At 42.2% G+C, this 16,397-nt stretch overlaps 1 protein-coding gene across 3 annotated transcripts in view; it reads right to left on the bottom strand.

Moving 5' to 3' along the window:
- abcc8 (ATP-binding cassette, sub-family C (CFTR/MRP), member 8) overlaps window positions 1-16,397 on the bottom strand; it is a 93,727-nt gene that overhangs the window by 32,238 nt on the left and 45,092 nt on the right. For all 3 annotated transcript variants that reach the window (XM_083763610.1, XM_083763612.1, XM_083763611.1), the window contains exons 14-18: window positions 12,185-12,299; window positions 11,849-11,944; window positions 10,545-10,617; window positions 7,297-7,402; window positions 825-857 (exon numbers count right to left, since the gene is read on the bottom strand). In XM_083763610.1, coding sequence (XP_083619736.1) covers window positions 825-857; window positions 7,297-7,402; window positions 10,545-10,617; window positions 11,849-11,944; window positions 12,185-12,299 — 423 coding nt within the window. The remainder of the gene's footprint in view (window positions 1-824; window positions 858-7,296; window positions 7,403-10,544; window positions 10,618-11,848; window positions 11,945-12,184; window positions 12,300-16,397) is intronic.

Below are 16,397 nucleotides of genomic sequence, written 5' to 3' on the forward strand. Positions count from 1 at the left end.
ATGAATGCCACATTAACATTTGGTTAACATTTGCATAATAGTGTCACTTAGAAATGTGGAAACTGACAAAGAGGGGATAGAGAATCCTTGAGAGGGGACTGGAATCTGGGCAATGACATTGATGCGACACACACAACAGGGCATGCTGCTCTCCTGTCTATAGACATGATAAGTGAATTCCATGGAGTTCATTTTACTCAGAGTGCACAAATGGAACCATATGGACATCATTTGGTTCAATTTATTTTTCAATTTGTTCACACTTATGGGTCAATTTAGTTCCATTCCATTTGTGCACCGTCTGTGCTCAATGAAGACTGAAGATTTTACAGTGTAAATCCTCACCGAAGCACCTCTGATTGATGACGGGGCCAGCACTGAGAAATGGGCTGTAAAGCTTAACACTCACTGCTGAATATAAACCATGAGTCAAAAATGATAGTGGATAATCTGTACAAGTGCTACATGCTGTGGCAAGACTGAAGGTTGCTTGAGGTCAATATCTATATTAAAGCATAATTGTAGGAATCGTCAATGAAGGTTTATATACTGTAGTTTAATGTATTTACAACAGTAGCATTGGCCAACATTTCTGTTGTTTATATAGCTTTCTGCATGTTCTTGTAATGCACAGCTTAAAATAAACACCCATGTCCTATAAGCTAACTCAAGGACATGCAAGACCCCAAATGCCTGACTTCAGTTTTAGCCTGGAGATGTCTTGTGTTTTTCTTCAAGGCCCAACTAAATGTCAGTTTTGTGATTAACTAAATTATTCACAGTTCATCTGTAACTGAGCAGTCATTATTGTATGCAGCACGTACCTTTCATCTGCCTCACAGTCCAGGCTTGGCAGGCTAAAATAAAAGAGAGACATTTTAAACACTTAATAAAAAAATATATGTTAATGACGTTTAGAAGATTTAGAGCACGTTCCTGAGGTCTTTATGTGTGTAATATGTGGTTTTAGATATTTTAGATTCCCTCTGTATCATGGACACTGTGAAAATATAGAGGGAGAGAGGGGAGAGATACAGAATAGAAGGAAAGAAGGTACCTGAATGGGGGGCAATGGGCCGCCCATCACTAGCCCGCAGGCATGAAACGGAGCGCACAGCTGATTGACAGCTGTCTGCCTGTCTGCCTGCGGAGCGCTTAAGGTTATATATTTCGAAAACTGACAATTATTTAAATGTAATAATCTCAAGCGTGCATGTCCACAGTAAACTACTACACAATAAATGCAGGAGACCCACATTAAAGAGTAAGTAACATTTGTGGCACTACTTTCTCCCAATAATTTGTGTAATAATTGTGAAAACATTTGTCAATACAACTATAGTTGCACTGTGTCTACTTTTGGAGCTGTCAGAAGAAGGAGGTGACGAGTCAAGTCAAGTTACTATACTATTAGCACTCTAGTAGTAGCCTACTCTAATGTAGTTCTACAGTATGTCCATTGTCTCCCTCCCCTGGCAGTGAGTGGTAATGGCAATGATGTCCGAACTACAATAATGACCGTCTTTTTCAATATAGGGAGACCACCGCCAGACACTGCATGCATACTACCAGATAATGTAGATTAAAATAAAGTGTTATTCATTAACCACTTTAAACCTGGTGTTCCAATGTTGGGCAAAAATGAAAATATAGTTCACAATGGGTCGTAAAAGCACTCCTTCCGTTCATCCGTCTGGGTGTGTGCCTGAGCACATCAGCCTTTTATAGCGCCACCATGAGGCCAATTTTATCCCTACTGATTTTGCCCATAGACAATACAAATTTCACACATGACTAATCTTACTTCTCCAGTATCTCCACTGGATTTCTATTTGTGCTCATGTATAATTAGGCAACATTACATGAAAGGGTGTGCTTTACCGCCGTCATCATTGGAATGGTGGTGAAGCGAGACGCTTGTGCAGAGTTCTGCAATGATCACTTTAGTGCCAAATTCCAATACTGATTCTAAAGCACACCCTTGAGTGTAATATTACTATTATACAACTAACAACAGCTACTGTACCTGTTGAGAGCCAGGGCGGCCCTGCCCTGACTTCAGGGTGTGTCACAGCGAAGCGAACCTACAAGCCACCCCCGCCTCCTCCCCCCCATAGGAAGCAAGCCATGGAGTGGAGCAGAGGAGGCAGTCATCGATACCGAGGATCTTACCGAGGGAGGAGAGGGTCGCAGGGACCCCCACGCTACCCAACTCATGAGATGACCCGTGGGAATATGGACGGAGCAGTATATCGTCCCCAGAGTGGACCGAGATGGGCCTACGATGAAGGGATCCTTAAATCTTCCCCTACAACTCATCCAGCCGCGCTGGCGCCACTGAGAATACCGCCACCACCGCCCCAGCAAGCTGAGTGGCCGAACCATGGACGAGGGCCTTCTCACGCTACGGTCGACCCTCCTGCGCAGACTGGATGGATTTATGTTGGTTAATGTGAAAATGTAATGGACGCTGCCTATGTCGTATGAGACAGGGAGTGAGTGCATAGACAGCCGAGCGAGGCAGTTAGACCTGACAGGAAGTCAGAGGCCCCTCTCCATACAGCAGAGAGAGGGCATATAGAGATGTACCTACAGCATATGATAAACCACTGTTAAAGGCCCATATATGGTAGTAAGTAGGAACTGTAATGTTTAGCACCAATTTATGCTTAAGGGGTGTATTGAAATGTGACTATAGAGACGACACGTCCGGACGGGCGGGGAAAGTTGCATGCATCAACAGTATAAATGTTTATGATAGAGGGAGAGATCTCTCTCTTCCTTGGTTCACCCGAGCTGACAACTTAATACAGATTTTTGTATTGTATACTCTTTTTTACTTTCGGGGCTTTGTGCCTCTGTGCTATTTTTCTGTAATGAACTATTATGGATATTAAACAACTGTTACCTCTATTTAAACAGTTTTGTCTGACTCCCATGCATTTTTCCATTTAAAGCTTTTTGGTATTTTTCCTCCGCCGTTTCCTCTGAGTTTACCCTGTTGGTGAGTAACTGGAGTGTAAATAGGTATTTACATGACACAGTAGGGAAACCTCTCCGTCCCTGGTTATAGGGAAGTGTAGTAGTGTTGCCTTGGTTGAAAATAAGAATACCGCATGATGATTGACTGTCGTTGCCATTAAGCTGCATCCTGCACAGTCTGACCAAGTACATCAGGGTATTTTTAGACCAAGCCTGCCTGCTAACTGATGTTAGCAGGGGACACTGGACTTTGAGAGAGAGAGGAATTTGCTTGAGAGCAAGCAATTGTGTCTGTGTATGCGTGCATTGCAGTAACGAGAACTCTGTCTTAAAGTATGATATCACGATTCTAGGTTTAGCTCTATAGGGTGGTGGTCTCTAAACTAAAGAATTGTTGGTTTGTTTCATATTAATGTAATTCACAAAGATAGGTTGGTCACAAGTAATAATTAATTTTATTATTGTACATTCAGGCCATGACACAAAGAGCAATGGTACTTGTACTCTAAGGTATTAATACTTAGGTAAATAGGCAGATAAATAAATTAACACCCTCAACCAGCTGTGTGGAGTAGCGTACACACTGTACTGGGGTCTGGGGGTGCGCACGGCTGTTAGGTACGGCCGCGGGCACTCGTCAGTACCATAAAGAAATCATATCATTAAAATGTATTCATATTGTGGGCCAATTCCCTCTCAAAATAACAACCCTTGTCTCTGTTTGCTTGGAAGTACATGTGGTCTGACAGAGACAATAACTCTGGTTTTGATGTAATCAGAAACTAGGTGCTTGTGCCGAGTTCTGCAAGCATCACTTTAGTGCCAATGATGACAGTAAAGCACAACCTTGTTCACTGGAATATTGAGGTTATACAACAGTTACCATCAAAACAAAACACATCATCAAAATGTATTCATATTGCGAGGCAATTCGCTTTCAAAATAACAACTGTGTTATCTGTTTGCTTGGAAATACATGAGGCCTGACAGAGTCAATGGGCCCTATTCACCAAGGAAATGTACACCCAGGTGAAAATAAAGTGACTAAAAGAGTGTGTATTTTTGGTACGCACAATCTCATATGCCATTCATCAAACGTGGCGTACCTGCCTTCATCTGTGCGTATTGTGGCTGTAGCTCATTTTTGCCTGACAGTCACGGGACACCCTCCCAGGCGTTTTGCCTCGTTTAGTAGAACATACACGCCCATTTATGAGCATTTAAACTAACGTGATGATGTTTATGGTCGCTATCAGGACACATTACTAACATGTTTCAAATGGTCAGGTCTACAACAAGCTAACAGTTCATCAGGTGCACACCGCATTAACAACTTGTAGATCAGCGTATTTTGGCAAGCAAGTCTGGATGTCGGATGGATCCACTGGTTAATAAAGTAGCAATCTGTAGAATATCCTTCTCTCACGTATAATGAGAAAAGTCATACAATTTATTAAAGTTCAACCTCAGCTCAAGACCAAAGGCTAATACAACTTGGCAAGAATATCATAAAGGCAATTTCTATTGAACAATTATTGCTCACTCACCTTTGCAGAGGTAAAAATATATCAGATATTTGTTATCAGAGCTTATAAGGGGAAAAGCGTGTATTTGATTTATATCATATCACTGTTGTATCTCTGAATGCCTGGGGAAATGGATCTGTTCTGAATTCTGGACACACGACACAGCTATATTTCCTTCCAGATGGTAAGTATGCTACAGATGCGTTCATATGATGACATGTCGTCAATACATATTAAATTAATCACGGGACATTTAGAGTTGCCGAAGGATGCGTGTGTGGCGTTAATGATGTGATCAATATACAGTAGCCTATACAGTAGAAATAAATGGTCGGAAATCACGGTGCACTCAAAATATGAGCGTACATTTCTTGATGAATCGAGCCCTATAAGCCTGATTACTCAGCCAGCTACAGACCCTTCGAGATGGCACTGTGCCAGCCAACTTGAACTGACATCGTAACATACTTACAAAACTGAATAAATACCAAACATGGAAACATAACTTCACCGGTTAGCTCAATCTCACTGTAATGTTATGCATTTTCAGACTGGCAGTTTGTCACTGAGAGACACCAGGCCTGCTTATGAGGATTGGGGGGAGATTTTACTGTTCTACATCGAGGCTGAATCCCTTCAGTGCAACAACCCAAGCGTTTTATTATAGATGTTTATCATTATAAACTCACCAACAGTGTGAAACTACTAGCGAATCATAGTCAGTGTAGTACATATAGAAAGTCTCACAGAACCTTATCTGAATGATGGAATCACATAATTAAAATGTTGGAAGGGTTTCCTGTTTGAGTCAGCCATTTCATTAAAAACACGATAATAAAAGCCGAATTGCTTTTATTATCGTGTTTTTAATCAAATGGCTGACTCAAACAGGAAACCCTTCCAACATTTTAATTATGTGATTAATATGTGACCAATACATCCAGTGTGGCGTGATTTCTTCCACCCTAAAACATGATCATCAGGTATTATTATTATATAAGGGGTTAGATTATTTTCAAAAAAGTGTACAGTATTTGTTAAAATGTCATTTTTATGTGGACACGCCCTCCAGTTCATTAAATATGCCTGGTTGGCTTGAAAGGAGAGAGACCGAACCGGAGCGTTAGCCCCGCCCCCCGCTATTCAGTTCAATAGAAGTTGCTCATGGGTGGTGATGCACCTACACTGAAGCCACACCCACAGCTGTGGTTGTATGATAAAGGGGGAGGGGTTAGGGGAGAGGATGATATTGGGTTGCTATATCACTGTTTTCTTTCATTGGCATGTTTGCCTGTCAAGGTTTCAGCCTCCAGGAACAACCCATAAATACAATTAAAGGGAAGACATCATTGCACATAACAACCACACCAATGAGTCTGTCACCTCATAAACAAATACAAACATCATGCACTCCATCTTTAAGTTATATTACATTGTCAATTTATCATATATTAGTAATAGGAATGGACATACTGTGTTTCTTGACATAGACATAGAATGTGTCATAGAATGTGTCCCTGCACCAAAGTGTCTCTGACAAAGCAATTCCGTAAAGGTTTGTCCTAGCATTCTTCACACAGCCTGCACAGAGATTAAACTGTCACCATAGTAACCTGGGGGATAACTTTACTTTGGTTTTAACCTTCACATGTGTTACCAATGATACTACAGTGTATACTGAGTGTAGAAGAGACTTTGCAGTGCGCCAACATCAGGTGGCAAGCATAGTATAGCTACAAAATTCCCTGCAGTTCTCATTCATGGCCGCTATTTCTGCTATTAATGGTGTCGCATTGTAACACTCCATTCAAGTGAATGGATATTTGGCCAGGCTTTACAGTAGTGTTGATACAAACCTTCTTATATACTCTCTTTCTTTTATCTTCTCTCACCTCAGGACTTCTTTTCGCTGCTGATTTGTGAGAAGGCTTGGCATAGTATCATTGTATCAATAGCCTCTACTGTGCCTATAGAAGCTTCAAGGGACATTTGTGTGTTAAATGGCTGCAAGTTTCATCATCCTGGGCTGTCGGATATTGTGTTATTGGCTGCATGTAGCATATTATTTGTGTTTTGGACCATAAAACTATTTCATTGTATCCGATTCTGTGTGCACAATCTTATTGAAGATTTGTGTCTCATGTCTTGGCTCTGTTACCTTCCTCATGATAATGACGGAATGAACATAACTTGAGGCCATTTGCTATGCACCCTCAGAACCTCTGAACTATAGGAAAGACCAGAGCATTTACTAAACGGCTTGATATTTCGTTGTTCAGGGACCTTTGAACAAAGACACTACCTTCCTCATTATATGACGGAATGAACATAACTTGAGGCTATTTGCTATGCACCCTTAGAACTTCTGAACTATAGGAAAGACCAGAGCATTTACTATAAACGGCTTGATATTTCGTTGTTCGGCAACCTTTTGTTCTAAGAGGATGATGAATTAATAATGAATTGCATTTTTTATAGCGCTTTACCAAGTGCTCAAAGCACTTTACAATGGTTCATTCATTCATACATTGGGAGGTGAAGTGGATAGGATAGTCTTTCTTTCCGAAAATGTTCACTTAGAATGCTCAATTTAAAGTACACAGCCTCAAATTAACAGTAATTAATTTGAATTAGCACATTAACACCAAATCGGTTTATCGCCCAAGTTTGATCTCATAAATACAAAATATAAGGAAATTAATTATCACATTATTACCCAAGGGACACTGAAGGAGAAACTGTTTGGTACATTTTGGACCTGACATGGAGAACCTGTGCTTTAACTGACCTGTTCCAGCTGACTGTCCCGGACACGCGCTGCATCTCTCCCAGCGCTGCCAGCAACAGAGACGATTTCCCACAACCCACCTGGCCCACAATCATGGTCAGCTGACCTGCGGGATCAGTTGAGGAAGAGTGACAGAAGAGAAGAGTGACAGGATGATGTTGAGAGAGAGATGCAGTCAGAGCAGTGATTAGTGACAGAATGATGTTGAGAGAGAGATGCAGTCAGAGCAGTGATTAGTGACAGAATGATGTTGAGAGAGAGATGCAGTCAGAGCAGTGATTAGTGACATAATGATGTTGAGAGAGATGCAGTCAGAGCAGTGATTAGTGACATAATGATGTTGAGAGAGAGATGCAGTCAGAGCAGTGATTAGTGACATAATGATGTTGAGAGAGAGATGCAGTCAGAGCAGTGATTAGGGACAGAATGATGTTGAGAGAGAGATGCAGTCAGAGCAGTGATTAGTGACAGAATGATGTTGAGAGAGATGCAGTCAGAGCAGTGATTAGTGACATAATGATGTTGAGAGAGAGATGCAGTCAGAGCAGTGATTAGTGACAGAATGATGTTGAGAGAGAGATGCAGTCAGAGCAGTGATTAGTGACAGAATGATGTTGAGAGAGAGATGCAGTCAGAACAGTGATTATGGACAGAATGATGTTGAGAGAGATGCAGTCAGAGCAGTGATTAGTGACAGAATGATGTTGAGAGAGATGCAGTCAGAGCAGTGATTAGTGACAGAATGATGTTGAGAGAGATGCAGTCAGAGCAGTGATTAGTGACATAATGATGTTGAGAGAGAGATGCAGTCAGAGCAGTGATTAGTGACAGAATGATGTTGAGAGAGAGATGCAGTCAGAGCAGTGATTAGTGACAGAATGATGTTGAGAGAGAGATGCAGTCAGAGCAGTGATTAGTGACAGAATGATGTTGAGAGAGATGCAGTCAGAGCAGTGATTAGTGACATAATGATGTTGAGAGAGATGCAGTCAGAGCAGTGATTAGTGACAGAATGATGTTGAGAGAGAGATGCAGTCAGAGCAGTGATTAGTGACAGAATGATGTTTAGAGAGAGATGCAGTCAGAGCAGTGATTAGTGACAGAATGATGTTGAGAGAGAGATGCAGTCAGAGCAGTGATTAGTGACAGAATGATGTTGAGAGAGATGCAGTCAGAGCAGTGATTAGTGACAGAATGATGTTGAGAGAGATGCAGTCAGAGCAGTGATTAGTGACATAATGATGTTGAGAGAGATGCAGTCAGAGCAGTGATTAGTGACATAATGATGTTGAGAGAGATGCAGTCAGAGCAGTGATTAGTGACAGAATGATGTTGAGAGAGATGCAGTCAGAGCAGTGATTAGTGACAGAATGATGTTTAGAGAGAGATGCAGTCAGAGCAGTGATTAGTGACAGAATGATGTTGAGAGAGATGCAGTCAGAGCAGTGATTAGTGACAGAATGATGTTGAGAGAGAGATGCAGTCAGAGCAGTGATTAGTGACATAATGATGTTGAGAGAGATGCAGTCAGAGCAGTGATTAGTGACAGAATGATGTTGAGAGAGAGATGCAGTCAGAGCAGTGATTAGTGACAGAATGATGTTGAGAGAGAGATGCAGTCAGAGCAGTGATTAGTCACAGAATGATGTTGAGAGAGATGCAGTCAGAGCAGTGATTAGTGACAGAATGATGTTGAGAGAGAGATGCAGTCAGAGCAGTGATTAGTGACAGAATGATGTTGAGAGAGAGATGCAGTCAGAGCAGTGATTAGTGACAGAATGATGTTGAGAGAGATGCAGTCAGAGCAGTGATTAGTGACAGAATGATGTTGAGAGAGAGATGCAGTCAGAGCAGTGATTAGTGACAGAATGATGTTGAGAGAGAGATGCAGTCAGAGCAGTGATTAGTCACAGAATGATGTTGAGAGAGATGCAGTCAGAGCAGTGATTAGTGACAGAATGATGTTGAGAGAGAGATGCAGTCAGAGCAGTGATTAGTGACAGAATGATGTTGAGAGAGAGATGCAGTCAGAGCAGTGATTAGTGACAGAATGATGTTGAGAGAGATGCAGTCAGAGCAGTGATTAGTGACAGAATGATGTTGAGAGAGAGATGCAGTCAGAGCAGTGATTAGTGACAGAATGATGTTGAGAGAGATGCAGTCAGAGCAGTGATTAGTGACAGAATGATGTTGAGAGAGAGATGCAGTCAGAGCAGTGATTAGTGACAGAATGATGTTGAGAGAGATGCAGTCAGAGCAGTGATTAGTGACAGAATGATGTTGAGAGAGAGATGCAGTCAGAGCAGTGATTAGTGACAGAATGATGTTGAGAGAGAGATGCAGTCAGAGCAGTGATTAGTGACAGAATGATGTTGAGAGAGAGATGCAGTCAGAGCAGTGATTAGTGACAGAATGATGTTGAGAGAGATGCAGTCAGAGCAGTGATTAGTCACAGAATGATGTTGAGAGAGAGATGCAGTCAGAGCAGTGATTCTCAACCAGTTTGACATCATTGCTGTTGGGTGGAAACCTCATCATGTCAGCTGACATGACAGCTGACAACATCAAATATTGTACTTTTACTCTACTACAATTATTTGAAAACTTTAGTTACTTTGTAGATTTAGATTTGTATTAATAAACATACATGAACCAGTAACTGTTATGTTATGCTGTGTGTTCAGGAACCTATACTTCCATCTGTGTGAACTTAGGCCTAAAGAGAGAGGCTTTTGCTTCATGTCATGCTCTGAACTAAATCAAGAACCAGGATGCCTAAATCCCACTGACCCTTTGAATGCAACTGTGAGCCATTATTGCATTATTATCTGTCATGACTAAACAACTTTGATGATTAGCCAATCAGCTCCAAGGCCAAAGTGATAGAGAGAGCTGTATTGTTTAGTAACCATGGTACTATTACAAGGACATGTAATAACATTGGCAGAGATCAAGGTAAGGAGGAAGATGTTCTCGAAATATGTATTCGTAATAAAGGTCGATACATGATGTCGTAAACTGGGCACTATAAATGTATGGTGCGCCGGAGGTCGAGAGGAGAGAGCTAATAGCCTCTCCTCTCTAAGATGTTAACTCCTGGAGTTAACATCTTTGCTTTGGCTGTCACTGAATAAACTTAAGATGATCTACAACGTGTTGTCTTCAAGGGCCCTGGGTCCCATGCTACAGTATCAATAGAGGTGAAGAAAAACTAAACTTGGTCAACAAAGACACTGGCTGACACTCACCGAACGGAATCTTGATGTCCACATCAGATAGCGCCGCCGGTCCGTCTGTCCAGGTGAAATACCCATTGGTTATCTGAAGTAAACATAACATACACGACACATGAAGATGAACACTTTAAATTCATTCAGCATGCTAACCCACCACCACCCCTAACCCATCCATCCATCCATCCATCCATCCATCCACCCACCCGTCCATCCATCCATCCATCCATCCACCCACCCGTCCGTCCGTCCGTCCGTCCGTCCGTCCATCCATCCATCCATCCATCCATCCATCCACCTGTCCATCCATCCATCAATCCACCCATCCATCCATCAATCCATCCACCCATCCATCCATCCATCCACCCATCCATCCACCCGTCCATCCACCCATCCATCCAACCATCCATCCACCCGTCCATCCATCCATCCACCCGTCCATCCACCCATCCATCCAACCATCCATCCATCCATCCACCCGTCCATCCATCCATCCACCCACCCACCCACCCATCCATCCATCCATCCATCCGTTCATCCATCCATCCACCCACCCATCCATCCATCCATTCATCCGTCCATCCACCCGTCCATCCATCCATCCGTCCACCCATCCATCCATCCGTCCGTCCACCCGTCCATCCATCCATCCGTCCATCCACCCATCCATCCATCCGTCCGTCCGTCCATCCGTCCATCCACCCATCCATCCAACCACCCATCCATCCCATGTGTTCAACCAAAAATCAGCACACCATCCATCCATTCTTCCTTCTGAAATTCCCATTTTTGAGTTGGAAATGCATTTTATTGGTCATGAGTAAATGTCCCTTCTTTTTACATCAAATAAATCAAACATTTTCAGAAATGTAAAGACAAAAACAGAATTTCAACAAAAAAACATAAATAAATAAAAACAACTATTGAGACAGTGAAAATAGCAGATCTACAAGCTCACATTGCACGAAGTGAGCTTGTAGATCTGCTATTTTCACTATACAATAATATTTCACTTTCAAATAATAGTTTCTTTGCCATGAATCTATAATGGTTAAAATGGAGTTTGAAGTTACAGAACATGATTTTGAATAGGAAGTTGTCTGATAAAATGTATATCAAATATCTAAACACTGAATCAAGCAACTTAAAAACTGTCCCGGGGTACTCACAAAACCCTGAGCAAACATTAAAATTACCCCAGATGTTTTTCAAAGTTAAATATCCATTTAAGTGGTTCATTCACAATGTATTTTTTGGGTTTGGGTCCCATGCAGGGAGACGTTGGGTCTTGAGAACAGCTGTTCTACAGTAAAACTCACTTTGATACAGATGTCCGGGTCCACCTCCTCGCTGTGTGCAGCATAGTTATTCCAGTCGTCCCTGGGAGGACGCTTCCTGTTCACGACCTTCAGGGGCTGCAGGTGTTGCAAGGCAGAGGAGAAGGAGGGGGGAGGGAATGGCTTAGACGACTACAGGAGGAGTGTGAACACACGTCCAGCGATGGAGAAAAACATGGATGGTGAGGGCGGTGAGGGTGGCGGTACGAGGGGGATTTTGGGGTTAAAAAAAGCAGACAAACATGTACCGAAGGACAGAGATCACGATTTGACAAATGTACGGTGACAGAGAGTGTGTGCGTGTGTACGCGCACTCACCACAGCCTGGTACTTATTCTGGTTGTGTTTGCTGGAGTCAGGTGATAGGGTGGCTTTAGGCTCAAGCTCGAGTCCAATCTCATCACTGGAGAAGAACTCACTGAGCCTCTGAACACTGAAACAAACAAAGCGTATACTCTTCATTGGCCAATAGCCTGGCTATTGGCCAATGCCTCATTCATTCTGCTAAAAACAAAAAAAAATAGTTGGAATAGAATAACAGAGAACTATGTCTCTTACTGTGCCACGTTCCCTGCTGGATATAGCACAAGTTGCTGAACCCTCATTGGATTTTCTTTTATTGTTATCTGTTGTTTATAATGAAATCCTTGGAGCATGTGGCAGCTGTTTAAAGTCCATGACCGCAGAAAAAAGGCAAAGAAACCACTTCTAACCCATCAAGGCTCCTCTCTGGCTATTCATTCATTCAACAGATGCAACACATTTAGAGGAACTTTTATCAGTGCTCAGGAAAATGCAGTGGTACATTCAAATATACAGTACAATGTAGGGCTACCAATAGTGATTATTTTCTTAGAGATTATAAAAAACGTTTCTACTGCAAAAATAGAAATATCTACAATATCAACAATCCACATAATATGGTTAAATCCACACCATATAAATTATTTTATTAAAATCAATATATATTTTAAAATGTAATTGCTTAACTGTTGCACCCCAGATACACTTTCCGTTTTTCGGAAAAGAGAGTCTTATAATCATGTACAGTATTTTGGTTTGTGAAAGATAGCAGATGTCCTGTGCCAATTGGCCTTTTTAACTGGATACATGTAAATGAGTCCGTTTGATGAGGGCTAGGTGCACAGAAAAATGACATACCAAAGATCTCCATCGTTGCCAAAGATTTATTTCTTTAAAGGTTTCCAAAAATAATGTTCCAAAAAAATGCCTCAGGAAAATATAATGAAAATAACAAACCTAAATGACCTGCTTAAATTCAAGCATCCAGTGTGGACATTACCAGTCCCTACACTGTCCTAGGGCAGAGCTTCCCGCATTGTGCCCCTTTCCCGGCCCCCCATGTCTCACCATGGACTGCCTACATGAAGTCAAACCCAGGCCTCTGACTATTGGCCCATACCATCTGTCTAGAGACAGGTTTCCCCAAAGCATTCACTTATAAATCTAGTGAACATGCAACACAGAAAACAGTTCCCAACATTTACAGAATATTTGTCAATATCAAAGTAATCAACAAACCAGGTCTAAAACAACCCGTCTCGTTGTAATCGTACTAAATAGTATGTATTACCAGACCCATGCACCCCTGCAACATGGTGCAACCCAATTGAATCCTCCACCTATAAAAGGAGCAGTGGATTCAGTAGTGACTCTTTTGTGAAACTTTGACCAGGAAATGAGGATGGTGTGAGTAGTGGGTGTTTGAGTTATCATTACTATGTTGTCGAACTGTTGGACGTTGAAAGGAATAAAAGTATGTTTGACCAACCAATTGTCTCTGTCCAAATGATGAAATGAAATTAATATATGCAGATAAAACAGTAGAAGTCAAGATCAACTGATTGCTAACTTAGCCGGCATAGTTAAACAGCAAACTGTTGGATAATGACTGAATACGGAGGGAATGTTGAGTATGAAATGAGGTTATGATAAACAGAAAATGAAAAACAATTAAACATGTGTGGCTCAAGAGTAAAAGTGAGAAAGCAGTCCGTCTTTATCACAATACATCTGTGCCAATTCTATTTAACAGGGTACATAGAGAAAAGTGAATATGGAATTGTTGCCCTATGTAATGATATTACACATGATGTCACCATGCTGTTACTGTACAATTAATACAGTGCAGAGACCATTTAAAATGAGAGGATGGATTATTGATGACTAGTGCTGCAGAAGACTAGGGGTCAGAGTGAGGCTCAGTGGAAAATCGATACAGTACAGTATGCAGAGGTCTTTGTTTTCAGGAAATCAATTTAACTTGAGAGACATTTCATTATTGGAGACAGTACCCAGGCGTAGACTATAGCTACCAAAAGTGAGTGTTGCCTTAACTAAGATGGATCAAATAAGACCACAACTCAATCTCGCTGAAAGCCTGGAGACTGTTTTCCATCCAATTCAATACACCTTCTCTTTCCTGATAATTAACTTCCCCATCACTCTATTCTTTCTGGCAGTGCCTCAGGAGGTAGAACATACTGTCATGGAATCGGAAGGTTCCCCGTTCGATTCCCGGCTCCCCCTGGCTGCCGATAGAAGTGTCCTTGAATGTCACTGAACCCCTAATTGCTCCTGATATAGAATATATATTAATAGAGACGTCACCGGATTTCTCCTCCCATCCACTTGCATTAAGTTGCTCAAAAGCGCATGAGGCAATTTCACTCCTCCTTCCGGCTAGGAACAGAGTGCATTCTGGGATGGAACGGGCCAAATCGTGGCTGGCCATTGACTATCATTGCACCAAGGGGCCAGTGAGGCTTGGACATTGAAGCGCTGGGCCCTAGTGGTAAGAGGAAGGACTGCAGGCGGACCCGTGGATTCATGACGAGGAAACTCGTGCAGCTGGGCTTTAACATTGATCGCTCGGTTGCATTTCCGCATTGGACCACCAAAATGTGGTGGTCCAATTTTTGGTGGTCCAATGCGGAAATGTGCCCAAAAAGGCGGAAATAGACGGTCCTTCTGGCTGCTTCAAAACGCCACTGAGCAACTTCCACTGACATGAATAGCGGAGGGGGCGGAGCTTCACGCCAGATCAGTCTCTATCCTTTTAATACTCTATGATTTGCACGCGTTCACCTATGAAACATGGCGTTCACGTGTCATTGCCCCAATAACATGAACGTGCGCAATGATAGTTAACGGCCCAGCGCTGGCTCGAGCTGCAATACCAAATTTGGCCACTATGTCCATTTCGCCTCAGGGTTTCCTCTTTCCTCTTAACCAGACAGTGGCCTTGTGGTTAGAGTGTCCGCCCTGAAACTGGGAGGTCGGGGTTCGATCCCCGGCCGGGTCATACCAAAGACTAAATGGGACCCAATGCCTCCCTGCTTGGCACTCAGCATCAAAGGGTGGGATTGGGGGGTCAAATCTACTAATCAAATGATTCCCGAGCGCGGCACGGCTGCAGCTCACCGCTCCTTGGCTGCGGCTCACTGCTCCAAGAGATGGGTCAAATGCGGAGAACAAATTTCACTGCGGTAACGTGTGTGACAAATCGTATGACTTTGACTTTGTCTCGGTGACGTCTCTATTATATTTATACTATAAGCACCTGATGAGCAAGTGAGATGAGCAAGTAAATGGTGAGAACTGGGTGAGGAGCGAGAGAGGGACGGGACCCCCACCACTACACAGAGCACCACCATTATATTACAACACTACGCTGTATTTAACATTCTTATACCACTAAATATCTGACATCATTGTTATACCATATTATATTATATTATAGTATTATCTTTAGGGCTGGGACTTTAACTAATTCATTTAGATTAATTCATTACAGGAACAATAACACGATAAAAAAATAACAACGCATTTTAAACGCACTTAGTTTTTGCACCACAGAATCTCACTGGACAAATTTCAGGTGTACCGATCATACCAGTGCACGCACGCAATGGGAGAAGAAGCCTAGAGTCGGGTTCTGCTTGGCGTTTCTTCCTAAGGGGGAGTTTTTCGTTACCACTGTCCCAAAATTGCTTGCTCTGGGTGGGAACTCTGTCGGTCCTTTCCTCTACATGTAAAGTGTCTTGAGACAACTTGTTGTGGTTTGAAATTGAATTGAATTGAAGTTGTGAAGCCGTTCCCTTGCATGGTTTCCTCCGCCATCAGTGTGTGTGTGATTGGATGCATGCAGGAAAATTTGAAATGCACCATTTAGCATTAATTTACCATTTATTCTTTCTAAGGTTAATGGCTGTATAATTAGATTTTCACACTTTTCTGAAAAACCTGTTTAGGTTGTATGTCTCATACTATTTCATGTCAAGGACCCCCATCTGAAAATATGTAGTTCCAGGGACCCTCCCCCCCCCCCCTCCAGAAGCAAAGATATGAGTTAAAAACGTTCGCTCTGAAATAATATATTCAAAGATTTGCGACACATTTTCACGATTTTTCAAAAATAGCAGACCTACAAGCTCATAGTGCGGCACTCGGTGCCACGCTATGAGCTTGTAGATCTGCTGTTTTTCAATAGCTAAAGTATAACATAATG

The sequence above is a fragment of the Protomyctophum parallelum genome (genome assembly GCF_964188405.1).
Source record: "Protomyctophum parallelum genome assembly, chromosome: 4".
NCBI lineage: Eukaryota > Metazoa > Chordata > Actinopteri > Myctophiformes > Myctophidae > Protomyctophum > Protomyctophum parallelum.